Source organism: Exserohilum turcica (genome assembly GCF_000359705.1).
Source record: "Exserohilum turcica Et28A unplaced genomic scaffold SETTUscaffold_2, whole genome shotgun sequence".
Lineage (NCBI taxonomy): Eukaryota > Fungi > Ascomycota > Dothideomycetes > Pleosporales > Pleosporaceae > Exserohilum > Exserohilum turcicum.
Window position 1 is genome coordinate 1,248,873 of NW_007360025.1, and position 25,744 is coordinate 1,274,616.

General features: G+C 53.6%; 9 protein-coding genes across 9 annotated transcripts; 5 read left to right on the top strand and 4 right to left on the bottom strand.

Moving 5' to 3' along the window:
- The first annotated feature begins 1,730 nt into the window (after positions 1-1,730).
- On the top strand, positions 1,731-4,062 carry SETTUDRAFT_162968 (uncharacterized protein). The gene is made up of 2 exons (XM_008027222.1): positions 1,731-1,825; positions 1,883-4,062. The coding sequence occupies exons 1-2, from the start codon at positions 1,761-1,763 to the stop codon at positions 3,981-3,983; spliced, it is 2,166 nt and encodes a 721-aa protein (XP_008025413.1). The 5' UTR covers positions 1,731-1,760; the 3' UTR covers positions 3,984-4,062.
- A 2,601-nt stretch (positions 4,063-6,663) lies between these two features.
- Positions 6,664-8,799, top strand: SETTUDRAFT_115376 (uncharacterized protein). The gene is made up of 4 exons (XM_008027223.1): positions 6,664-6,934; positions 6,984-7,471; positions 7,524-7,917; positions 7,973-8,799. The coding sequence occupies exons 1-4, from the start codon at positions 6,691-6,693 to the stop codon at positions 8,683-8,685; spliced, it is 1,839 nt and encodes a 612-aa protein (XP_008025414.1). The 5' UTR covers positions 6,664-6,690; the 3' UTR covers positions 8,686-8,799.
- Positions 8,800-11,428: 2,629 nt separating this feature from the next.
- SETTUDRAFT_31150 (uncharacterized protein) lies at positions 11,429-11,914 on the top strand (the record flags this gene model as incomplete). The annotated part of the gene is made up of 1 exon (XM_008026841.1): positions 11,429-11,914. The coding sequence occupies one exon, from the start codon at positions 11,429-11,431 to the stop codon at positions 11,912-11,914; it is 486 nt and encodes a 161-aa protein (XP_008025032.1).
- Positions 11,915-12,135: 221 nt separating this feature from the next.
- On the bottom strand, positions 12,136-13,840 carry SETTUDRAFT_162971 (uncharacterized protein). The gene is made up of 2 exons (XM_008027224.1): positions 13,692-13,840; positions 12,136-13,545 (listed from the first exon to the last, which is right to left on the bottom strand). Exon 2 carries the CDS (start codon positions 13,527-13,529, stop codon positions 12,354-12,356), a length of 1,176 nt encoding a protein of 391 aa, XP_008025415.1. The 5' UTR covers positions 13,530-13,545; positions 13,692-13,840; the 3' UTR covers positions 12,136-12,353.
- A 668-nt stretch (positions 13,841-14,508) lies between these two features.
- SETTUDRAFT_89617 (uncharacterized protein) lies at positions 14,509-14,736 on the bottom strand (the record flags this gene model as incomplete). Its single annotated transcript, XM_008027225.1, has 1 exon — positions 14,509-14,736. The coding sequence occupies one exon, from the start codon at positions 14,734-14,736 to the stop codon at positions 14,509-14,511; it is 228 nt and encodes a 75-aa protein (XP_008025416.1).
- An 835-nt stretch (positions 14,737-15,571) lies between these two features.
- SETTUDRAFT_87293 (uncharacterized protein) lies at positions 15,572-16,879 on the bottom strand (the record flags this gene model as incomplete). The annotated part of the gene is made up of 3 exons (XM_008027226.1): positions 15,572-15,847; positions 15,920-16,404; positions 16,561-16,879. The coding sequence occupies 3 exons, from the start codon at positions 16,877-16,879 to the stop codon at positions 15,572-15,574; spliced, it is 1,080 nt and encodes a 359-aa protein (XP_008025417.1).
- An 865-nt stretch (positions 16,880-17,744) lies between these two features.
- On the bottom strand, positions 17,745-18,144 carry SETTUDRAFT_19358 (uncharacterized protein; the record flags this gene model as incomplete). Its single annotated transcript, XM_008026710.1, has 2 exons — positions 17,745-18,022; positions 18,090-18,144. 2 exons carry the CDS (start codon positions 18,142-18,144, stop codon positions 17,745-17,747), a joined length of 333 nt encoding a protein of 110 aa, XP_008024901.1.
- Positions 18,145-18,367: 223 nt separating this feature from the next.
- Positions 18,368-19,768, top strand: SETTUDRAFT_88260 (uncharacterized protein; the record flags this gene model as incomplete). Its single annotated transcript, XM_008027227.1, has 2 exons — positions 18,368-19,354; positions 19,406-19,768. 2 exons carry the CDS (start codon positions 18,368-18,370, stop codon positions 19,766-19,768), a joined length of 1,350 nt encoding a protein of 449 aa, XP_008025418.1.
- A 2,308-nt stretch (positions 19,769-22,076) lies between these two features.
- Positions 22,077-24,224, top strand: SETTUDRAFT_87353 (uncharacterized protein; the record flags this gene model as incomplete). Its single annotated transcript, XM_008027228.1, has 1 exon — positions 22,077-24,224. One exon carries the CDS (start codon positions 22,077-22,079, stop codon positions 24,222-24,224), a length of 2,148 nt encoding a protein of 715 aa, XP_008025419.1.
- Between the last annotated feature and the right edge of the window lie 1,520 nt (positions 24,225-25,744).

The following is a 25,744-nucleotide window of genomic DNA, read 5'->3' on the forward strand; positions in this document are numbered from 1 at the left end:
CAACGAAGTTTGCTCATCCCCTTGCTGTGGGCAGAGATGAGATGGTTGGGGTGCTGGCGGATGAACCGGTCAACCTAGCTTTCTGAAACTGGCTTTCTAGCTAAATCTGAAGCAAAGCGTTGTATTATTTCCTTCGTAGGTGGCAAACGTTGTTTGGTAAGCGTATTGATGTATTGTACAAGCTCCTTCTCGTGTTGTGGATGGAGGGAGAGGTTGCGCACGCCATAGGCCTCAGTTTCGCCGCGGTGTCGTCTTATTAACGTCATTCGTGCTACACCATGCTTTTTCGCGATTGCTTGATACGAGAATTTATCTCCTGGTTCTCGCGATTTGATTTCTGCAATCGCTTCTTGAATTGGGTCCATATTGGTTGAGTTTTGACGCGTTGAAGTTTTGTTGTTGTGGTGGTGGGGGTGCTCAACTGGCGATGGTGCTCATCTGGTGCACGGGCACTGTAGAGCTGCCCGTGGAAAGCGCAACCAAACCTTCTCACCTCGACCTCCAACGTCACCCCAGATACTCGCCATACTCGTCCCATCTCTCCTTGTCGCATCGCTGCATATAATGAGCCGGCAAGACCGGCAAGAATGAGGGTTCATCCTGGTCTTCAGCCGGCGCGTCAGCCTCATGGATCGCATTACTACACGTTATAGCCATCGCAGGCTGGCCAAGCAACAGCTGAGGCGATGCAACATGCAAGCAGAACGGAAAATTGGTAGCGACAATGGGTGGCTGCAGCTGTTGAGGAGACAAACGAGCAAAGAGCAAATCAGAATGTTCCCATATTCGGCCCCCCTCCCGACTGCCTGGGATAGCCCATGGTTATATTGTATGCCCTCCGCACACGCCAGCATCTGGACCATAAGGGGGCTTGGACACAACACACCTGCCATGAGCATGTTATTGCGCTGCGACCGGGCATTGCGCCATATTGGGAGAGGATGGCGGCTTTCTGTGCGAGGACGAACACGAATAAGGAGCCGGATAGGGTTACATCTAGGCCGGTCGCGGCAGGTATGTGTCAACCTGCTCACGGTACATATGGCAAAAGACATTAGGCGCACAGCAAGATCTAACCAGGCCGAGGCTACGCGGAAAATGCAGGCGTCCGCAACCTCACGGTTCCATCAAGATAGACGCAGGCGACAGGACGGGGCGGCAATGATTACCAAGTGGATGAGATGACTGTGGATTTGTGTTAAACTCTTTCTCACGACCTGCCTGTTTGGGCGCGCCGTTTATCCGCCACGGATGTGCTCATGGCCGGCGTTGCTTGGCAGCGGGCGCCACCAATCTTGACAAGACCTTTGTGGAGCGACACGTGAGCGGAATGGCCACGCCCGCCAAGTCGGTCTATCTGGCGACCCGCTACTGGGCCGAATTACGATAGGACGACAGCGGAAACATGCTTTCTGGGTGCCCACCGCCGCCGAGCTTGTTTGTACGCCCGCATGCCTAGCCCTGATCAGGCAGGAGATATTGTGCTGCTGGCCTATCTTTCGACACGTCCGGTATAGTTTCGACCACACGGCAGGGTGCAATGATGCCATGTCCAGTCGTACAGCCAACGAGAACCAACGTCACATCCAGGTACCGGTCCCGACGCGCCGCAGACCCCGCTGGCAAAAGGCCCTGGTGCAGGGGCGTACAACGATGCAACGGCGCAGCTCCATACACAAAAAGGCTCACTGCCCTGCACCTCCTTCGTCCGACCATCGACCTCGTCCAATTGAGCTTTCACGAAGCTGGTCGCATACACAATGGCTCGTTACCTCAGTGTCGCCGCAGCGTTGGCTGCTACTGGAGCATGTGCGCTCACGCCCGAGTGCGTATCTCTTTGCGAACATGTATCCACGGCGATCAAATGCTAACACGGCTACAGGCTACTTCTCAGCACTATTCGTCGTGGTGCTGCTGATCCCAGTCCCGATGGCACAGTTGCTCTGTTCTCGCAGTCGCAGTACTCTTTCGAGAAGCACAAGGGCAGCTCAACCATGAACCTGATTGACCTCACCACCGGCGAGGTCACTGAATCGGGCCTCGATGCCAGCGCCATCAATGAGGTCGCATGGATTCCTGGTAGCAAGACTGGTATCATCTATATCAATGGCACCAACGAGGAGATCCCCGGTGGTGTCACCCTGTGGGTTGGCGACATCAAGCACCCCAACCTGAGCACCATGGTTGCTTCTTTGGACGCACCGTACTCCGGATTGAGGGTCGCCAACACCTCCACCGGCGACATGCATTTCCTGGTCAACTGCATGGCCTACCCCAACGGCACTGCAGTCAACCCTGAGACCCAAGCCAAGTCTCACTCAACCGCCCGCTACTACTCGGACATCTATGTCCGCCACTGGGACACCTGGCTGACCAAGAACCGATACCAGCTCTTCGCCGGAACTCTTTCGGCCAACAACAGCTATGCTCTCTCAGGCGAGGGTATGCGAAACCTCCAGAAGGGTATCAAATTCACCACTACCCAGCCCGAGACTCCCATTCAGCCCTTTGGCGACTCGAGCGACTACGCCATCAGCCCCGATGGTTCCATGTACGCTTTTGTCAGCAAGGCCCCTCAACTCAACAAGGCCAACTATACCGCGTCCTACGCTTACGTCGGTGCTTTTGCCTCCAATGACGCCCCCGTCGCCATCAACGGCCCTGGCTCGGAGATGTTCGAGGCCGGCCACCAGGGTGCTTCTGGTCAGCCGTCTTTCTCCAAGGACAGCTCCAAGCTCGCGTACATCCAGCAAGATGAGGACTACTATGAGTCGGACAGGTGGATTCTGTACACTGTCGATGTTGCCGCCAAGGATCAAGGCGTCGCTGTCAGCAACTGGAAGACTCTGAGCGCTGGCTTTGACCGCTGGGTTCAAGGACCCCTTACTTGGGCCCACGACTCTTCTTCCATCTACGTCACTGCTGAAGACTATGCCCGTGTCAAGATCTTCAACTTCCCCGTCACTGCAGATGAGAAGTTTGTTCCCGAGCCATTGACATCAAACACTTCTGTCTCGGCCTTTGCTCTTCTTCCCGACAGCTCGCTTTTTGTTGCCGCCACGGCCATCTGGACTCCTAGCGAATGGTACCTTCTTTCCAATGGCACCAAGAAGACCATTCTCGACGCATCCCAGATTGACCCCAACCTTGCTGGTCTCGGCGCTCACACCGTCTCGGAGATTTTCTTCAACGGCTCCAACCCCGCGCTCAAGCAGCAGCTCCAGGCGTATGTCGTCAAGCCCACTTTCTACAAGGAGAATGTCACTTACCCGCTCGCCTTCTTGATCCACGGAGGTCCTCAGGGAAGCTGGGGTAACAGCTGGTCCAACCGCTGGAACCCACAGGTCTGGGCCGACCAGGGCTACATTGTTGTCGCCCCCAACCCAACCGGTTCCACTGGTTTCGGTCAGTTCCTGATTGACTCGATCCAGGGCCAGTGGGGTAGCTGGCCATACCAAGATCTGGTCAACGCTTGGAACTTCATCGACACCAACCTTCACTGGATCGACACCAAGAACGGCATTGCTGCTGGTGCCTCGTACGGTGGTTACATGACCAACTGGATTCAAGCCAACGACCTTGGCAACCAGTTCAAGTGCCTTGTTACTCACGACGGTATCTCCAACACCGAGGGAGCCTGGGCATCCGAGGAGCTCTGGTTCATCCGCCACGACTACAACGGCAGCATCTGGGAATCTCCCGCCTACCGCGAGTGGAACCCCCAGAACCACATTGCCAACTGGTCTACCCCTCAGTTTGTCATTCACAACACACTCGACTACCGTCTGCCTGAAAGCGATGGTATCAGCCTGTTCAACATTCTCCAGGCCCGTGGTATCCCTAGCAGATTCCTCAACTTCCCTGATGAGAACCACTGGGTGCTCAAGCAGGAGAACAGCTTGGTGTGGCACACGGAGATTTTCAACTGGATCAACCACTGGTCCAAGGGTGAGCCTCTGAGCGACACTCCTATTGGTAACTAGGTGTGTTGCTAGTGGGATTGAGGAACAAGCAATTTGTGTGTCTTGTTACGTAGTATTGATAAATGTCTAATGAACATAATTTATGACAACAATCGGTTGGGCCAGAGTTGTGAATGATGATTTGAACTTGTGAAATTTGTTCGACTGCCTCATTTGCGGGCCAGTAGAGTAGGGAAATGATAGTCCAAGGGGTTCTACAGGATGATTAGTTGGCAGATATAAGCATTTGCTGAAGTGTATCGAGCGAATCAGTCTCAACAATTGTCATCTTATGTCCTATCAATATCAACACCGCCACCATGAATCCTACCTCAACAGCTGTACGCAAACGCCTTGGGCACATTAGATGCCTACTTACATGTTTTGTACATAATTACTCAAGTCCCTGTACAAAAAGCCTAATCGTTTACACCCCAAGTACACTTCCACTTCCACTCACACATGCATGCACAAGCACGTACGTACATACTACATGTCCCACGACCCCGGTGCCTGGATATCCCTCTCACACCCAACACGTGAGCCCTAAAAATAAAACAACAACACCCATGTATATCCGCGGCTTGCCTCAGGAACCCGCGCGCAACTTGTAGTAGAGCGGGCTAGCCCTTGGGTACCCGGTGGGTGGGGGGGGGGGGGGTTCTAGGCGGAGAGCTTGGCGCGGCGTGGCGTGGGCGGGATGGAAATGGGAGAGGGGATGCTGAGGTGAGAGGGAGGGAAGGCGGAGGTGGAGGAGCGGATAAGAAGTAAGTGGCTTTTTTTGGGGGGGGTGTTTAGGTATGTAGTCAGCTGTAGGGGTTGGAGGCAGTGAATAGAAGCGGATCGGATAGAGAGGGATTAAGGGAGAGATGGATGGTGGCAAGCAAGGCTGAAAAAGGTAGTATCTATATGTCTACGCCTATACTATATCGAACATGTCCTACTACACCTACACATCTATCAACACCGTTGGAAAAATCAGACACGCATGACTCGTATACCGCAGGCCATTCCTGGTCCTGATTGTCATGCTCATCGTGGACATGGGGCGATAGCAAAGACAGGATAAATCCTGCTTCCAGAATTCTTCTTTTGAGGGGTGGCGTCTGATAACAAGGCACATATACATATACATAACATACACATATGCCATGCATGCGGGAAAAGAGTGGGTGCGGTGCATCCGTGAGGAGACCCCCCCACTGGTTCGAGTGATAAGGACCTGGGTGGGTGGTCTTGATAATCGTGATCGCGATGCTGTGGTCCTGTTTCGCCACTGGGTATTCCTCTTCCCCCCTCACCCAATCTGGATTTGCCAAGTCAATCAGGCATGTGGGGGTATTGTGCTTATTGGAGAGGGGATGCTGGTGTTTATCACGCCAGGTTCTGTGACATGTGATCGTGTGGCCAGCAACGCCATGCTGTCTGTTCTGGGGGATCCATGCCAAGCATCGCGGAAAACAGCGGACATCGGCGTAGCGCGTCGAAATAACTTCCATACTTCGACATCAGTATGCGAGGCAAAGCTTCCGCCGATACATGAAGCCTCACGCGCCAGCCTCGTCGGCCGGCTTGTCCCTTTTTGGTCAAGCGAAGATAAGCTTGCGGAACGTGTCCGCCGCGCCGCACTCGACAACACCCCTCCTTGTCCTCTGCGGTTGGATGAAACGACGCACCCCGCACAACCATTGGTCGCACGCGGTCCGATAGAAAGCATCTGCATGCTCGCAGGCCTTCGAGCTGCCTGTTCCAGTATGGCCGAGTTACATTAGAGCGGTAGGATTAAGTGCACAAGCCTGGACGGACTGCCGTGGGTCGAGGCCAAAGATAACCGCCCAGCGGCGGGAAGGCTGGGCGCCATGGCTGCGCCGCGGCGACAGATTTTGCGCCCACGGCGTTGGCGTGTGGACGGTTGCCTCATTGCGCCGGCATTGGCGTCTGCTTCGACGCCAGGAAATTTCATATATTACCTGCTTTTCCTTTTGCCGGGCGAGTGCGGGTGAAGGCCTTCGCCATGACGATGACTTGTGGCGGCGATATGGTTTTACTTTCTTGGCGTCAGATGCACGGCAGCTTGAATGCCGTGGCATATCGTACACGACGGCCGTTCTGATAAGACAAAAGCTGGGGACTTCGAGGGCAAAGGGCGGGCGTGAATGGCCGGGCTATCTACCGTGCAGACGAGCGTGTGTGATCAGCAACAACGCCAAGTGCCGAAGCACTCCCTCCAAGTCGTCGCCTAGGCCGTTATATCCAGTTACCTTGGATGCTGGACCCAATCGAAGCGCTTGGATGCGGTGAAAAGCTTGAGTGTGTAGTTGACTTTCGGCGTTGCCCCGATTAGTCCAAATCACAAGATGCTGGGACGAGCGGCCAGCAAAGGCAAGCCTCTGGTGTTGGCGCCTCTTGACCGTGGTTGCGGGTGCCCACTAGCAACCAAGTAGGCCCGCCTGGTAATGTCGGGTGGAGGCGAGGCATCTCGACACCTGCTTGAAAGAGGAGCCGACAAGGAATACCAAGACGGCGCTTGGTATCTAGGGCCATTTGCCGCTCGTGTGTTACACATCAAGAGGCGGCTTCTTGCAAGTATAATTGAAACCGTCGCCCCGGTGCCCTTGCACAGACTGGCAGCACCAGCTCGCTCCTCTCATTCCCCTTGTTGGAACCCACGACAGCACTACTGCTAATCATGGCGGCACACGCTCCCTCCAACGCTATCGACATAGCAATGTCCCACGAGCCCGAGAAAGCTGCCATGCCCGTGTACGACGTCGACGAGAAGCGTGCGCTCTCGTCTACCGACAACGAGTACCACGGAGAAGTCTTCGAGGCTGATCTTGAAGGCGAGGAGCCCACCGAGGAGGAACTGAAGACGCTTCGTCGTGTCTCTGGAAAGATTCCCTGGACTGCTTTCACTGTTGCTTTTGTCGAGCTGTGCGAGCGTTTTGGCTACTATGGCTGTCAAGTGCTGTGTAAGTCAAACCACGTCGCATGTCTCGATCCATTACTGACTCTAGACAGACACCAACTTCATCCAGAGGCCCCTTCCCGTCATCGACGGCGTATTACAGACGACAGGTCGCAACCCCACTGCAGAAGGCAAACCTGGTGCGTTGGATATGGGCCAGCGTGCTTCATTTGGCATCGGTCAATTCAACTCCTTCTGGGCCTTCACGACCCCCATTATCGGTGCCATTATCGCGGACGAATACCTCGGTCGCTTTAACACCATCTTTATAGCCATTGCCTTCGCAATCGTGGGTCACATTCTGCTCATCATTTCGGCCATTCCAGCCGTCTTGACGAGCGGAAATGCCATCGGTCCATTCATCCTCGGTGTCATTACTCTTGGTTTTGGCACTGGAGCTTTCAAGGCCAACATTTCGCCCTTGATTGCAGAGCAGTACCGCCAGACCAAGCCTCGCGTTATCATCGACGCCAAGACGGGAGAGCGCGTTATTTCTGACCCCAACATTACCTTGTCCCGCATCTTTTTGTACTTTTACATGGTGAGTAATCGCTAGTATCATGGGCCTGAAGTCAGTCTCTAACAGAACGCAGTTTGTCAACATGGGTGCTCTCACCGGCCAAATCTCCATGGTCTACGTGGAAAAGTACATTGGATTCTGGTGCGCGTGGCTGCTCCCTACAATCATGTTCTGTCTCTGTCCCATTGTGCTTTGGGTGTGCCGCAAAAAGTACCACCACACCCCGCCCACGGGCTCCGTTCTCGTTCGCGCCCTCAAACTCATGAGTTTCGCCGCAAAGGGCAAGTGGTCGGCCAACCCCGTTACCACGCGCGAGAACTTCAAGGCGGACAACTTCTGGGAAGATGTCAAGCCCAGCCATCTCGGCAGCAACAAGCCAAAGTGGATGCAGTTTGACGATGCGTGGGTCGACCAGGTCGCACGTGGACTGAGGGCTTGCTCGTGCTTTACTTGGATTCCGCTGTACTGTAAGTTCACGCTCGCCTCTGTTTGCCTCGACTGTAAAACTAACAATGTCAACAGGGCTGTCGTACAACCAGATGAACAACAACCTCGTCTCCCAAGCTGCCACTATGACGCTGAACGGTGTACCCAACGACGTCATCACCAACCTGAACCCCATCTCTCTCGTCATCTTCATCCCGATTGTCGACAACTTCCTGTACCCCGCCCTGCGCAAGGCAAACATTCACTTTACGCCCATCAAGCGCATGGCCTTTGGCTTCATCCTCGGGTCCCTGGCCATGGTCTCTGCCGCCGTCATCCAGCACTACATCTACCAGGGCGGTCCCTGCGGCAAGTTCATGAACACGTGCGACAAGCCCTCTCCCATCAACGTATGGGTGCAAACCGTGCCCTACGTCCTGATTGGTTTCTCTGAAATCTTCACCTCGGTCACGGGTCTCGAATTCGCCTTTACAAAGGCCCCCAAGAACATGAGGTCGCTGGTTACGTCCTACTGGCACTTTATGTCTGCCTTTTCCAACGCCATTGGCCAGGCTTTCGTCTCGCTGTCCGAGGACCCGCTGCTCGTCTGGAACTACACTGCCGTTGCCATCTTGGCGTTTATCGGTGGTGTGCTGTTCTGGCTCCACCAGCGCAAGACGGACAAGCAGGAGGATGCTCTCAATATGCTGCCCGACTCCAACTACATTGGCAAGGACCGCAGGCACAGTGTTGCGGGTGCTGAAGAGGCTATTGCGGGTCACAACGTAGCGACGCATGCCAAGGCCTAGGTGCGTTGAGTAGTAATGACTGTTGAGTATCGTGGAGATGGCCATGGACATGTGCATGACTGTATGGCTTTTGTAGTAATCGTAGATACCAATTTCTTTGCAGCCGAGAAGCTCTGTGGGAAAAGTGTGTTCATATCGTAATACCTGTTGTCTGCGTGGTTTCGATGTGCTGACGGAGCCCATGTCACAACGTAGTAGACCGCTCATGTCGTGATATATCCGCAGTGTCGCTACTCTTCACGTGTCTCCAGCACGACTCGATTCAAGTGTCGCACAGTAGGTGTAAGTAGAAACACAAACATTCAGTCTGCGCGGCGATAAAAGGAGACCAGCATATCATATCATGGACGTAGCATCACGTCAACAAGCATCCATCAGCCTGAACTATACGCATCACAAGACGTCATCCAACAATTCAAAATGAGAATGTGCGTATAGCATGCATTCGATCCTTTTTATGCCGCAGCACTCAACTCTGCATCCCAGCACTCGTATTGTAAATACTACATGCAAGAAAAGGACGTTAGTATATCAACACCGCTTTTTTTTATAAAGCTGAAATTGGACGAAAGGGGGGAAAGAAAGGGAAGAGGGGGAGAAAGGGAGAAAGGGAGAAAGGGAGAAAGGGGGAAAGAAAGCAAGGGAAAGGGGGGGGATCGTACACAGCACGCGCTCTCGCCGTTCTTCACCTGCTCCACGCTACACGACGTACCGCACGTCTGGCTCCAATGCGCATTCTCACACGTAAACGATATATCCATGGGCCCGGGCTCAGAACAAACGTCGCACACTTGGCCCCCGGGCATGGGCGTCTCCTCCAGGTACAAGATCTCGGCGCAAACACACAGCGCAGATACGAGTGCCATGGTGAAGCACTGGAGGAGGAAGTGATGTTGCATTGTTTTTTTTTCTTTCTTTTTTTTTCGGTTTTTCGTTCCGGGATAACGATTGCTCTACGCTTTCCCCCTCCCCCCTTCCCCCTTCCCCGAGGATGCACGCGCGCTCGCTCCCACGCTAATTCCTGGAAAAGGAAATTCCGTGGGGGAACTAATGATGGCGGATTACAGTTACGGAGGGGGACGACGGGAAGTAGGGGGGCTGGACGGTGGGGGGTGTTGCGGGTAAGAGAAAAAAAAAACAAGTTTCAATTTTTTGTTTCTCCTTTTTTTCTTCTCCTTTTTTCTTTCTGATCAAGCTGCAAACGGTGAGATCTTAGGATGATAATGGCGCTGTGTTATTGTCGTGGAAGTTGCCGCTGGGACATGCTGTTTGGTGGTTGGGCGCAAAGAGAAGGGGGGGGGGAGGGGCAAGCGAAACGGCGAGTTAGGCGAAACGGCGAGTTGGGCGAAACGGCGAGCTGGGTAAAACGAACGGCGAGCTGGGGCGTGTGTGTGAGTGAGAAAGGACAGCGCTACTTATCATTTCATGCATGTTAAGCCTAGATTGATGACAGACGCTGCGGATAGGTACTAGCATCAAAGCAAGTATCGCCAACAACTCGCCCAGCAAAGCTCGTATGGAGCGTGCGGGTAGAGTATCCGGTACGTGTAGGCTATTCGACGTCGTGATGTGGTGGTCCGTTAGCCCGCATCCAAGTCAGGGGCCATCTATGGCTACTAATTATACTTATATTAAACAGCCATAACGAGACATCCATGGGCATGGGCTAGACAATAGTGCTGACTAAGAAGCTCTCTTGTGAGAAGCGTTTGCGTGCCGTGCGGGAAGCGTTGGGTGCACTCCAGACTCCGTTCTTTGAAAGGGTGGTCCAATGGCACATGATCGGAGACGGGTTATGGTTCGTGACCAAGGACGTGTAGACGGGAACGCTGTGCACGGGTCATAACGTTTTGGGGGATATCATAGTCTTAGGTAAGAAAACTTAATATATTTTGCGAAAGGGGGGTGGGGGGGGGGCTTTATCGTAGTCGTAAGCTGGGTTGACTTTTGAGGGGGTCCAGATGGCTTCCATTTGTCATGTTCTGGTATATCGCGTACTCTATAGACAGCAATGGGTTAGGGTGCGTGATCAATGCTCAACTCCTACCGCTGAGTCTAGATATGCCAAGGTAGCTTACATGGCAGGTGTATGCGGTACTAGTTCGCTAGTAGATTTCGTGATTCTTGTTATCCATGTTTCAGGATGTCCAAGTCGCATGGCTTTACATGGCACATCGACTCAAGAAACGCCTTGGAATCCGCCATGTCATACGTCATTCGGCATCAACAGTATAGCGGCTTGTGACCACGTGACCATGGTGACCAATCAGGAAATACTAATCCCCCAATGCAGACTTCTGTATACTAGTCCTTAAAGTAAAGCACACAATACAATACAATACAAACAACAACAACAGTTCTTCTCACTCAAACAGGTTCTCCAATATCTCAAACTCATCTTCACCGCTCACTTCGCCATGGATCTCTTCAATTACAGCCCGCTCCGACTATCGGTCACCTCGACTCTGCGCACTCACCGAATCACCATCTTTTCCCACACTTGCAACTGTGATCCCAGCACAAAGACGAAAAGCAGGCAGATGCAACAAAAGTCTTTTTTTCCCCTTCAATTGCAATCCTATCAAGTACCCACTCGCATACACACGCTTGTCTACCAATTCAAAAAGTCACCCCCACCACATCAGCACTGGCGGCACCAAGTCACGCGTCTCGGACGAAACCAGAAAGAAAGAAAGAAAGAAAGAAAGAGAAAGCGAGCAAGAACACAACGAAAGATTCAAAAATGAATACATCACCACCCGAAATCTGGACTGATCCTACATCCCCGCCAACATCTCCACTGAGATCCTCCTCGCCATCACCATCTCCCTCCCCAACATCCACCACGTCCTCTTCTTCCCACAACAACAACCACAAGACGGCACTAACGCAGCACCAACACACACTCGTCTCGACCTACCTGTATCACCGCGGGTACGAAACCTCGGCCATGAACACGATAGTCGAGCTAGAAATCAGTGTGCGGCGCGAGCGCGACGAGCCGGGCGTGGCGTGGCTGCGGCGCGAACTAGCGGGTGCGCAGCGCGTGTTGGCGGTGCATCGCGAGGGCAGGAGGAAGGGCGAGGGCAGGCTGAGGGTCGAAGTGGAGAGGTTGAGACGGGTGGGGCGCGAGACGGACGGGAGGGAGAGGGACGTGGTGGGGAGGCAGGTGGTGGAGATTGAGAGGGTCATGGGGAGGAGGAGGAGGGCGGGTGTGTGTTTGAGATAGGGATAGTATGAGGGGTGGTGTTGAGGTTGGGGAGAAGAACCGTTTTGGGCTGGACTGCATGTATTAGCGATGCTGTTTTTGCATCGGACTACTCTGCTATGATTATGGTAGCTCGTGTGATACATCGAATTGGTCTCTACCTCATGGGAATACAGCACATCTTCTTGGTCTCATCAGATCGTCAGACACCCTTTCGTGACATTAGACACAAGATTCATTCATTTTTGGCTTGGATACTCGACTAAATATACAAGGGGGTATAGAGAAGCATCAGGAAACAGTGGAGGGGAGTTATTTTTACACAGATTTGATACATTAAAAAAAAAGGCGCTCCGAGTAATTCGAGAGGGCGAATTAGGCAATGCAACCGTCTCCCTCGAACTGTGAAAGACTTTTGCTGCACTATTTAAAATACCATTAAGATATGAATCCATCGGACTCACGAGGAATGGTCTTGAAGATTCGGGCCGGTTTCTGACTCTGGCTGCGGCTCTTGGGCGTGAGGCTGCAAAATTTCGCCGCGGCACCATAGGCATATCGCCCGGCCCTTTGTTGACCCGCAACGGCAGTGCGCCACGTGGTCTGGATATGTTTTTGAAATGGTCGTTTCTTCGTTCTCATAACATCGTAAACAGAGCCATCGGTCGAGAAAACGACTGCGAAGGCTACAGCGACACCAATGGGGCGACAAATCGTCTTGGTGTTTCAGCAAATCGGATGGGAGATGGGCGTCGCAAAAACGGCGCTTTCTTCGTTCTGTGGTGTCGTATAATGCGCGAAGGACGGGTGATGGATGGGCTACATTGGAGACTGCCGACCCAGCAAAGGTATGCTTGCCAAGATCCAAGTCCAAGAACTCTTCAACGCACTCTGGCGGGCCAAAGTTTTCTTCATCAAAGGGGACATCAATGAAACCCTGATCGTGGTATGGCAAGGATCTACCTGGCGACGGAGCCTTCCATCGCGGGGTAGCAGCGTTGTCTGCTAGGTGGTGTGGGCTTAATATGGGGATTTCGGACGGCGAAAGAAGGACGAAGCCGCTGTAGTTTGGTAACTCGTCATCGTCGCATGGCTTCTCGAAGATGCTCTGGTAGACACAGTGGATGCGGCACTCGTCGCACGTCGTAACTTTGCAGTTTGCGCACGGACGCGACTTGGCGCAGCCATCTGTTGCGCCGCATTCGACGTATTCACTGCACTCGTATGCGTAGAAGAAGGTTGACTTGACGTGCCGCTGCTTGCGGATTTGAACGCCCTTTCCTGAGCACCTTAGTTTTCCAAGCAAGTTTTGCAGGCTGCCAGCCTGCGGGACCAAGGCCTCGTGTATGGACTTTGAGCACAGCAGTAGCGCCAGCAGATCGCCTGGGCAGAGACACGATACGATGTTCTCCAGGAGACCGTACTCGCGCAGAGCAACCAAGAGAAGACAAGACGGCGCTGGGCCTGCGGCACTGTCCTGGCGACTCTTTTTCCGCCTCTCGCACATTGGGGTGGGCGACCTCTGGCGCTTTAGTAGTCTGGAGTGCCTGGCCCTGTACAAGTCGCCATGCTGGGCCTCGCACGACGGCCTGGACTGATTCGCAGGCGTGTGGTGTTTTAGTGGTTGGGAAGTCATACCGGTCTTAAGGCTCCTGAAAAGAGATGAGCAGGGGTATATGCAGTGACAAGATGTAGTGTAAGGCCATGGCGAACTACCCGGTTCATGACAGCAGACGGGGCTATGGATCATAGACTGGGCAGCCGATGGTATCGTGAAACGCGTCTGGAAGCAACGTACTTCACTCTCACGTCAAAGCGTGTGTGCAGCGTCCCGCGCCCGTGATAAGCGCTTAAAAGCTGGTCAAATCCAGGCCTGGGTCCATTTTTCGTTGTCCAGCGTGCGTGTGTTGGCGGGCAGTGCAGGGAGGGAGGTATAGCAGAGGCGCTACTGTGGTAGAGGACGGCTGCGAGGAGTCAAGAGGGGTGCTTGGGCGTTTGAGGGGGGGGCGTTAGTAGTGGTTTCGAATCGAGAACGGTACGGCCAGTGTTGTTGTGGGGACAAAATTCGAAAAATCAAGGGACTGGAAAGTGTGCCGGGAACATGCGGAACGGCGTTCCGACGCGTTCCGATTGTCAAATCAGCTATCATGACATAACGGAGCCTCGGTCTCTCCTTCCCATTCGTCCGTTGAGGATTTTTTTGCCCACTCACCTTTTTGGCGAGGTTAGCCGTCCGGATCGGGTCGCTAGTGCCAGTCTCGCATCCCCACCATGCTCACGACCACGACCACGACCACGACCACGACCACGACAGCGCCCCAGAGCGACGACGTTGCCGACGCCGACTCAGCTTGCGCGCGAGAGAGTGTAGATATGTTTGAGCATGCAAGTGCACGAGTGCCGTCGCTTGGCTTCTCGGGAGACACGGGCCAGTCATTGGCAATCAGATCAAGGCACGTGTTGCAGAAAGAATAAATTTCAGCGACTAGTGGTACAGCCCCATAATTCGGATGCCCATGGATCTTTTGCTCTTTATCCACTTGGAGGGGACCGGCTTACAAGACGCTGCGGAACTGCTCGCAACGTCTTTTGCCAGTTTGGGCTCGGAGCATGTGCTATTTCTTGTCGTCGGGGATGGAGTAGCAGCATCCGATGTCGAGCACGTTGTAAAAGGTGCAATCGCGCTGCACCCAAAAGCCGCCTTTGTCGTAGCAGGTTGACTTGGTAGTGCAGATTCCGGAAGGGTCGGATCGCCCACAGGGTGCCGGGTAGGGGTCTTTCGGAGCACCCAGGACAAGGGTGGTGAGGGTGGTGAGGGCTGCGGTGAGGACGAGTGACTTCATGTTTGAGTCAATGTCTGGCTGTACCAGGTGAAGAGGATTGCTCTGTGTGCTGAATGGTAGAGCAGCGAAGATTGCTTCTGCCATCTGCTCACCTTGCAACAAGTCTGAGAAGACGGCTGTTTAAATAGCCAGCAACGTCGCTGGAGACGCCACTGACACGGTTCTTGCAGACAAGCTCATCTTTGTGCACTCGTAGTACAGGTCGAGCATCCAACGACATGGAGAGAGAGGCGGGAACCACGACACTCGGCGCTCGAGGGTGCAGAAGCGATATATTCAGACCAGCTCTGCCAACCAATACAGGGCCATTTCATGGGCTTGCCGCGACACCTTTCATATGGGTATTTTGGACCAGGGCCCCTTGGCGAGACGGATAATCTAGCTTCCCCAGATTCTCGTATCTCGCGAACCCACAGGCAGGCAGCACGCGCCCGCTATGAATTTTGCCATATTATTACGATGGTCGCATGGCTGCCAAGAGGGGTTGATTCAGAGCGAGGACATGACGTCGTGTAGCAGGCTGTGCGTGTCGCGCATGCATATGCCGCAGGGTCGTGCGCGCACCAAACATAGCAGCACGTCTGATGCCACGGCCGTTGGTGGACATGGTCGAGTGTGAGGTGAGCGCTTGGAGTTGTGGCGGCGCATTGGCCTCGTGGCAATGTCTAGAGGGCACCAGGGCAGCGACGAGTGGACGTGGGTGGAAACCAAAAAACATCATGTCGAAGATGCTCGTATGGCGCAGCGATACGGGTCTAGGCCGTGGTGGATAAGCGTATGTATAGGGTACAGTATACGGAGGTGCCTTTCAAAAGTATTGTCTGCCAAGAATAATCTAACCGAAGTGCGGCCGCCTTAGCCGAGGCTTGTCTCTCCCCTCTATGTACTCATTACCACCTTGTAGCTCAATTATCTTTTGAATATGTACAAGAATTCGCTCAATCCAAGCTTGGATCTTAAGTTGTGAGAGATCTCTCAAGCAGTTCTGCCAGACTCTAACTGCCTCAGCCCTTGACTGCGGAGCTCCTTTCTTTGTAGTCTCTCTTTTCATATAGAACCAGCATGGCTCAATGCAGTTACAGTCTGGCGAGTTTCCACACCAAAGTAGTCTCTCAACGTCGTACAGGCGATAGATCACACCCTGATAGTGGTGGGCGTGGCTAGGTGCCTTATCCTCCATTACGACAGTCCGAGGTCTATCTTGGAGGCACTCTTTAGCAAAAGGAATCAGCTTTGGAATTAGAACGCAGGCCTGATATCTCCACCAGTCTATACCACCTCCAGACTTACGCACCAGCTTACCTGTCTTCTCTGTCCATCTCCATTGAGGCTTCCTGCCACGCTTATTGCGTAGCCCTGTCCTTCTCATAGACTCTGACAGCTCCCATTCCTCTCGCTGTAGAGGCTCAAGCTCAGCGTTTAGCTGCTCAATCCGACGAGCAGCATCCTCTCTCTCTGCCTTCGTCTCCAGCTGGTAGATATGGCATGGACCTTTCTTGTCATACAAGAAGCAGCCCCAGAACATAAACTCAGAGTATCCCTTCCACCTCTCACGGATGCAGCTCTTGACTACCCTCTCGTCTGCCTTTCTCCAGACTCTATAGCCCCCACGTCGGTGGTTGATCACCACTGACGTCTCGTCTGTCCAGATGACATTCTTCCAGTCCTCTAACGTCCAGTCCTTATGCTCTAATGCCCACTTAAGACGAGCACTCCTCATCTCCTGTGTCAACCCAGGCTTCCTCGTTGGCTCGGTCTTCCTGTATCCTGCTGCTCTCAACACCCTCCAGACGGTAGAGGCAGAGATTTCGACTCCTTGGAGACTGAGCCCACCAGCAAGGTCAGCACAGCTCTTCTCTCGTCCATATCTATCGTGTCGTACTTGTTGCAATATCTGCTCCTTCACCTCTGCCTGCTTAGCAGGCCTACCAGGCTTTGGAGCATCCTGAACGTGGTGTGGAAGGATCTTAATAGGAAGGTCGTTTGGCTCAAAGCCTGCAGCAATAGCTCTACTATAGATACGATCTACAGTACGAGGATGAACGCCAGTTAGCGCAGAGACTTGTGAGGTATTCTTGCCACTAGGAGGTGATTTTAACGCGATTACTAAGGTACGGGTATATATATCAGTATAAGGAGCCATAGTCAAAGGATAACTACATAGTAGTAGGCAGACTGATCAGACAGCCCCTCAACTCTAAGGTGGGAGTTGCGCCAAGAAGAGTTGTGCCGAAGCGCCGAGATTAGCGTCAGACAATACTTTAGAAAGGCACCTCCGTAGCTGTGTCGCTGTCGGCCAGGCACTCCGATGACGGCGGCAGCAGCAGCGGCAGGGTGCGGGATTTAATGCTTAGCACGACTGATATAGGCTGCGGCAATTTCCAGCGACAAGACACGTCGGGGGGGTCGAGGAACTTGTAGGGAAAGATGACCGGCGCGTTATCGGCTCCATGTGCGCTGGGCTCGGGGGAGACGACGCATGGGCATGGCTGGGTGGCAGGCTGAGGGCGGAAGCTAGCAGCCCTGCTAGCATGGCGGGCGGGCAGTACGTCACCTGTACAGGCTGGGTATGGATGGAGATGGAGGTTGCCGTCCGCAAGTAGCCGCGCGGGGGCAGCGGTGGTGGCAGCGCAGAGAGGGCGGCCGGGGGGTGGAGAGAGGGCGGAGAGACGCGATGGGGGGCTGGTGGATTGCAGGCGGCGATCGCGTGCGCCAGAGGCAGAGGCAGAGGCAGAGGCACGGCGGGCGCGCGCTGCCAATGGCATGATATAAGCCGCCGCCCTGTGTGCAGCGACAGGCGGCTGGCGCCCGCGGACACGCGACGCTTTTCTTCCACAGAGCTTCTAGAAGGAAAGTTTTTCGGGCAGACACGCTGGCGCCGGCAGCCGCCGTTACTGCCCGCCGCTGATTGGCTGCGCCCCCAGCCCCCACCCGACAGGGGCCCGCGTGCGTGCTGCAGCTTCTCCACCTTTTGTTCTCTGCATCAGCCGCATGCTTCTGCCACGACCTCAGCCTTTGGGGTCCAGGTTGGCATCGCCCACATGAGGCAGCGGGGTCAGATAGGGCAGCTCGTTGACTGGGCTCCCCGTCTCACGGCTCGTCTCGCTGGCGCTCCGCGAGCCATGGTGGCTGGTCTTGCTGCGCTCCTGCAGGCGGCGGATGGCAGCTTCGGTGGTGCGGCGGGGGCCCTTGGGCCCGCTCTTTCCATGGGTTTTGAGATAGGTGCAGTCCCACTTGGCAGCCTCGCACCTGGCGCAGGGCTGGTTGCCGTCGCAGCGGACTTTTCCTGCGGCGCGCGAGAGCAGAGGGTCAGTTGTGCGAGTGTTTGCGGGTGAAGCGGTGCTGCGACGTACTGACAGAACAAGGGTCACATGCCCGTCGCGTGCCCTTCCGCGGAGCCATGGCCATTTTTCTCGGGCCAAGGTTCTAGCCGGATCGGAGGGACTATGGTCGGGAGACGTCGACGACAGTCAGGTGGGCATAGCGGAGGCGACTGGAGCAGGCAGGTGGGTGGGTGGCGCGGTGGCAGCAGCAGCAGCAGGCGCAGGCGCAGGCGGGCTGGGAGGTTTGTCGGAAGCTGGAGGGAGGGGCGGGCAGAGGGCAGCAGCGACAACAGCATAGCCGTGGTGCTATGAAGTGGCCCGATATCGTGAGCCCGACCCTCTCCGCCATCCACCAAGAGCCCCAGAGACTCCCCCTAGCATGTCTCTCGCAGTATCTCGAAATCTACCAGGTCCGCGGATACGGCATCTGGCCAGTGATCGATGTCCAAGTCCTCACTGCGCGCCTCATCACGCACCCCCACGACCTGGAAGCATATGCACTAGCCACCTCCATATGTGCCGCCATCGTCAGCCAGTTCTCCATTGACGTTGAGCCCGGAAGTCCAGTCGAAGGCCATTACCGCGTCTCCAGCAACGCATTCGAATTAGAGGCCAAAAAAGCAAGGAACGAATCCGACCACCTGGAAAACGTCACCATGTACTCTCTGCTAAGCAGCTTCTTCCTGCATGTGTACTCGGCCAACGTCGGCCGCATGAATGCCTCGACGGTTTTGCTCGGAGAGGCCATCTTCAAAGCCCATATTCTGGGCTTACATAAACCAACCCACTACCAGCACCTGGACGTGGAGCAGACACAGGCTGCTTTGAGGGTCTACTGGCTCCTCTTCATCACGGAGCGAGCCCATTCCCTGCAGCACGATGTTCCGACGACACTGAAGCGCTCACCCGATCTGCCAAGACTCGAGGATTTGCATGACGGATCCGTCACACCTGCCTTTGTCCAGCTTTGCCGACTATTCAACATTCTCGATGTCACCATCACGGCCGATCCTGCAAGCGCGCGCCGAGCGCTGGCTTCCGCCCAGCAGCAGCTCAGCTGCGACGAAGACCCCCGCAGTCTCGAAAACGAACTCCAGCGCGCAGACATCTCCATGACGCAGCAATGGATGCGTATTTTCCTATGGCAACACGCGCTCAATGTCACCAACTTGAGCAGTCGAGCAAGCCAAGATGAAGAATTCTCGTTTCGCTTCCCTGCCAAAATCGCTCAAAACGTGCTCAACAATCTAAGCAGTCTTTCGCGCCAAAGTGTTGAGGCTCACGGGCCTGGCATGGTGGGAGCCCACTACCTGTTAGGACGACGAACCTACTGACCTCTGCAACAGGAGTCCAAGCTGTTTGATGTAGCCAACTCGCTTGCCGATGTCATGATGATCATGCCGTCACTAAACCACGAGACGCATTTCGATATTGGCCCTAGAGATCTCATCCATTCTCTCGCTCAGGTGCTCGCTGGCTTCCGTGGCGGTAATCCTGCCGTCATGAGCATACTACAGGATAAACTTACCACCCTTGGACTTGGTGTTGGATCGCCACAGAGGTTACTCGAGCTTTCATCGCCCGAAGAAGACCAAGACGAGTTCCCAAGTGTACCCCTCTCAGCCTCGCCAGCCTATGTACCATCGGTATGCGACCCTCCGTTGATGTCTCCTCTTCCACCCGCTATGAACATGTATGGAGGATATTGAGCTACTTCTTGCCCAAGACGTGTGCCCGTGCCCACCAAGCATCACGCGGACTGCAAACAAGACAACGCACCCAAGACTACACGCTAGTTGGTTTGGTTCTCATCCCATCATCTTTAGGTCTTAGTCAGCAAGGCCTCCCCTGACTTGGCCGAATCGGACCGAGCCAAAATTCCGAGTCTATTCGCGGCAATTTCAAGACCTAAAAATGGACTGACCGGTAGTCGAAGAGAAAGTGGTACCCAAGCTTCAAACCTAGACATCCACGTGGAACACTAGCCCATACCAATTGCTGGATTGCTGATCAAAGCCACTAGCTGGTGCTGCTACAGTGCCTCTTTTGGTGGGAATTAATTCAATCCCCAGGCTTTACCGCAGGCATGGTTGCGAAGTAGGCCTTGGGACAGACAAGGAAACTAACTGTCACGCTTAAGCAACTCTTATGCTCGTCCTACAGCTGACGCAAGGGCCTGAGATCTTGTCTGTAAATGCCACTGGGTAGCTCGTATCTCGCTAACACGTCTCGGGCACGGTCAACTTGGCGAATGATTCAAGGGACTGATCGTTACGCAAGCACCGGTTACTCAGACATGCAGCCCCCCCATGTGAAGTCGAAGATTCCCTCTGCCACCAGAGACTGACAAGGAGATTCTGTTAATCATAAAAACAGTCTTCGTATAAGGTCTTCTTACCTAGCGTGTTATCGCTTCAACAAAGCGGCATGTGCAGAGTATCTGGGTATCTTAGAACAAAGCATAGTGTATGTTGTTGAGTTGTTCAATCATGAAAGAGACAACGAGAGGAGAGTAGGACTGCTACATTCTACGAAGGATCCTGGCCTAGCTAGGCCACGACGACTTCCTAGAAAGCGACACAGTGTTGAAGAAAGCAACACTGCTAGTGACAGAAGAAGAAGAAGAAGAAGAAGAAGCGCAACAAATGGCAAAGTGAATAAACGGTATCAATCGCGGTATGCCTCAACGCACTACCAATGAATTGAATATGGACGTATCTTTTTCGTTTTGTTTTTGTAAATGGACATGACTCTTCACGATATTCATACACGACATAATGGCTCTTAGCTCTACTATAAGGAAAATTAACAATACAAACTTATCAACCCTCCTTTTTTTTTCTTCCTCCCACCCTTCTTCTGGCCTCCCATGATCTCACTCTCACTTGTCTCCCTTGCTCAATTTCAATCTCAGCAATGACGCATTTGACGTTTTCCGAATCCAAAATAAAAACTAGCATGGTATAAGTTCTGCAGCCTAGTTACAATCATTTTACTTTGAGTTTTCTTCCAAGTATCCATCTATCCACCTTTCTTTCTTCCTGTTCATTTTTTCTCTCCCCAGCATTTACCAACTCGCAAAAAGCAATGTCAAGTATCACGCGGTGCTAGCATGAACCGGAGAAGAAAGAGGTGGGCGGAAATAAGTAGCAGATTGATACCCAGTCATCGAATGAAATACCGTCTCTTTATCTCGATATATAGGCTGTGCCTTCTTTTTCTTTTTTCGAGGGGTACATTGTGTCGCAGGTAGAACAGGGCTGCTGGCGTATTACCCGACGCGGCTTGATGATGATATCAGGGTATACCGCGCCACACGCGTTTCGGGTTTGAAAGGTAAAAGGTCCGTGGAAAGGTTTTAGATGCATCGCAGGTTAGTGATTGAGTGAGAGCTGTAGCGAGGACGCGGATCTACATGTCAGCATGCTGAAGGGCTGGGTCGCTTCCATATATGCGGTGGAGATGCCGAGATGCGTCTTGCTTAGCTCAAGGTAAAAGTCTTCTTTTACTTTCACCTTTTTCTCGATTCTCGCTGTGATGTTGCTGCCTAGGCTAGCCTGGACTTTCGTTTGCTGCGCTTGGCCATGTCCAGTGGGACTGCGTATGGGAGAAATGAGTCGGACGCTTGCGACGGATATATGAATTTTATGACTAGTCAGTATACAAGCTTTACTTCGTGATGTTGGGTGTGTAATTATCATGTACCTCTTCTAATAGTCGTTGGTCATCTCGGTCCATAACATGGAACGATATATGCATGAGTGAAAGGTCCATTGTTAGCCACAGTAGTCCAGGTCCGGGTCGTACTATTATGTGGCGCAATACCGCGTCCCAAGCGACTATTTTCCGTTGAGCGTTCGCATTCACCGTGGCGCTTGGTCTCATTTCCCACAAAACCTTGCTGCACACTTGTTTTTGTGTAATTTTTTTATTTTTGACCCCAAACACACTGCGCTTCAGTCAGTGCTAACCACTTCAACCAACTTTCAATCACTGCGCCCTCCGAAAGAAACTGCAATGGCGTTCCCGCCGCTTGGATCGGGCCCCAGAGTCATGCGTGATCTCCTCGCGCGTGGCGACAAAGACAGAGTACCCACCGAGCTCAAGGAAGCGCTCTCGCTGCTGAAGCTGTCAGGCTTGGACGCACTCGAAGAGCGCTTCCTCGCTACCGATGCCTTTCTCCGACCTTGGGCGATATTCCGCGATTCCATCTGGGTGATGAAGCCGGATGCAATGCCACGCCGGACCGTGATAGCAACCAGCGACGGCGATGCAGGTATCTCGCGCACGGACATACTGTGGTTCTACACACAGTTCGATGAAGATATTCGCCGCCACGATCCTGGAGCGGATGAATACGTTGAAGACCACGCAACAAAAGGTCTCGACCGTGGCATCATCGATAAGCAAGGTTGGGGTATTGACGATTATGAGAAGCACCTGTTTGTGTGGCTGCTGCAAACCTTCAAGGTTGGAAAGAAGCACAACCCATGGGGCTTTGACTTCTTCCAGCTGCGCAACGTCTGTACCGCATGGCAGGCAGTATTCGTGCCTATAATCAATGCAGTTCGCGCCTCTTACAGTGTCATGGGTCGACGACACTATGGGCGCCTTGCGCTCTTCATTGAAGATAGATGCCCTTCTGGTCTGGCATTTCCCAAGGAAAACGTCAGCACTCTCCAGGACCGCCTAATGTCGCCAACTCCTTACCGCGTCGTGTCTATACCAAAAGCCAGTGCAACGAGTAGCGTACCGCCGCGCAATCCCCCCAAAGAGGTTGGTATACTGACACGGAAGCACTACGATGAGACTGAGAAGGAACTTCGCCACGTCTACCCCCAGTATGGAGGCTTGGTCGAACGTCCGAGATTCAAGCACAAGATGGAGGAATGGTTGGAGGAACAGCGAGCACGAGCGAATCTCAGGAAAGCGGCTGAGCAGACGGGCGAAGCCGAGGCCTCTCGACGTCAGCTGATGAAGATGGACCCCAGAAGGCAAAGCAAGGGTCACAGCAAAGATGGTGGTGCCAGCCCTATCAAACGCTATTCAGACAGCGTCCGACGCTCGCTATCACGTAGTAAGCAGGCGCTGATTGAGGAGCCGAAGAGTCCGCTGCATGGAGTAACGCGTGAACTCCAAATACCTGGCGATCAGCTGCCGATTCCGCCACACCAACACATCCGAACAGTCGGAGATCAGGCGACCCATGCTTCGTTACAATCGTCGGGGACGTCCGTCATCACACCTTGGCCCCGCCCTGATACAGAGCGCAAATCGTCGGAACCAAGCGTCTACGGCTCAGTACGCAAATCCAATCCATTTAATCTTTCCGATGGCCTGGAGAACTTGCAGACACCAGCTGCCACCAATGGATCCGTGTCATCGTCCAAGAATCAGCCGAGTGCGACTCCGCTGCCACAACGACATGGCAAGGATGAGCGGCAGGATGTATGGACATCATCGATAAGCAAGCAGGAGCCGTATGGGGAGCCACGTATCCCAAGCTACAGGGTTAGTGGATGCGATGATGAAATAACATCGACGAAGCTGGAAATGGTAAGAGAAAATACTGGTCGGACACCTGAGCCGAGGCGGCCCGCCAAACCACCCACACGTCTACCAGGGCCAATCAAACCAGCTCCGTATACTGGCCGTCTGCGGGTCGCTTCAGAGAATAGCAGCCGTGAGGTACCATCTCTGGCTTTTGGAAAGTCCGGTACAGCTCTTCCGCAGCCAGTTGCGTGGCCGGGTACCTCTCCGGACAGTGCATCATTATTGTCTGCAGCGAGTGAGCAGAACGACTTGGTGCCACCTGTCCCAACGAAAAGCCCCAGGAGAAAGGGTAGCATCCAAGGCTATATCGACAGTTCTCAATCGCAACAGGAGCCACAAAACGGATCTGTTCGTAGCATGGCGCGCATAGTGTCGAAAGAAAACATACGTTCCGCACTCAATGGAGATTCGCTGAATAGCTCAGCAGATGTATCACTGCCACAAACCATGCCCGTGGACCAGAACCAGGATGTAGCAATGAATCCAGCAGGAACTAAGCTACAAGCGTATAATAAGAATCTGTTCCCGCGTAGGGATGAGCGAAAGGGTACACCAGTTGGAGGATGGGTCGGCGCGCCTCGAGGCGGAAACACAACTGCGGGGTCACATTAGTTGGGGATATTACGGGAGGCGAAGAGGAATGAAGAAGCGCGAGGTATGGTCGCATAGGATGACTTACCGAGGGTACCGGGGGTACTGACCAGGACGCTAAGAACCCGGACTATGGTGGTGGTTGTAGCTTTGAGGAATGGGCCCAAGCTGCCATTGTGAGGAGACACTCACTGGCATAGCTCAGAGATGTTTGCAAGTATTGGAACCCGTGCGTACAGTGCGTCGGCGTCTCCATGGTAATTCCTTCATGCTCGCAATTATGCGAAGGATATTACCATCGGAAATTTTGCATTCAAGTGGTTGAACAACAGGTGGCGCGCACAGTTAGCGACACACCACGAGCTTTGGGCAATCAGAGGGGTTTGGTGTATTGCAGTGTCATAATGGATAAGAAAAATACAATGCTGCTCGACTTAGTCATGTGTGGATGGGGAGAAGGAGAAAGAGAGGTTGCGGACGGGACAGTGTGACGCTAGCTCAGCCCGGGTGGGGTAAGTAGCGCTGGATCAACGTCATCGATCAATGAAACATCACAATTGCTGACAGCAAACGTAGGAAGTCGTCGCTATTTTCAGATGAGAACACCAAACATTCATGCAAGCCCCCGGCCCTCGGCTTCATGTTGTGATTGCACGTCGTGCTCGTTCAAGCTGCCCTGACTATCCAGCCCCTATCTTTGGACAACACCAGGGACGGCCATCGCAGCATGGGCATGGGCCAGCCGGAGAACCTGGGCATCTCTCAACACAAAAGAACCATGCGCATGCCTCGCATTGCATGATGGAGGTAAGCGAAGCGTAGAATACTAAATTACTGACGGAAGGTTGAAAACAGGCTCTTCCCTGTGCGACAAATGCTCGACACAGAGGTCGCCTTTTCCGTCTGATTCGAAAAACGCACCCACCTGTTTGTGCTTTTTGGCCATGTCTAAGAAGAGTGTTTCGTATACAAACTTGGCGCGGCAATTCCCCCTTGATTGGCGACGAGCCGGAAACAATGCTCGTGCTCGGGTGTTTGAAATGACAACACCTCGTTCTTGGGCGCAAGAGCAGGCTGCCATTGAACCTGGTAGGGGGAGGCCAGGCACCTCGGATAAGGAAACATACTTGGGACCTGTATGGCGGCCGTATTCATTTGGCTGTAAACCGCAACGTCAAAAGCTCGCCTCTCGTGCCATGAGAACCCAAGGCGCAAGATGTACGGTTTCAGCGCATCCACTTAGCGTGTGTGGCTACAGTAAGACGCAGGGGTTTTTCTTCTGGCCAAAGTGTGGTACCGCCATTGAAGGTATCACAAGGCCTGGGACCGTAGACGGCCACGCAGCATCTCGGTGTGCTACCAAGCTCGTCATCGGTATTCCTTCGTGTCTGAGCTCGCGTGGTTGCCAAGGATGCCCGACATCAGACGCACAGAGTTCCGGGATGATACACGCAGCACTCTCCAAATATCTGCTCCCACGGGACGGAAACCCAAGCATATGCGTCAGCATCACAAGGGACAGATAATCAAGGCCGACTCAT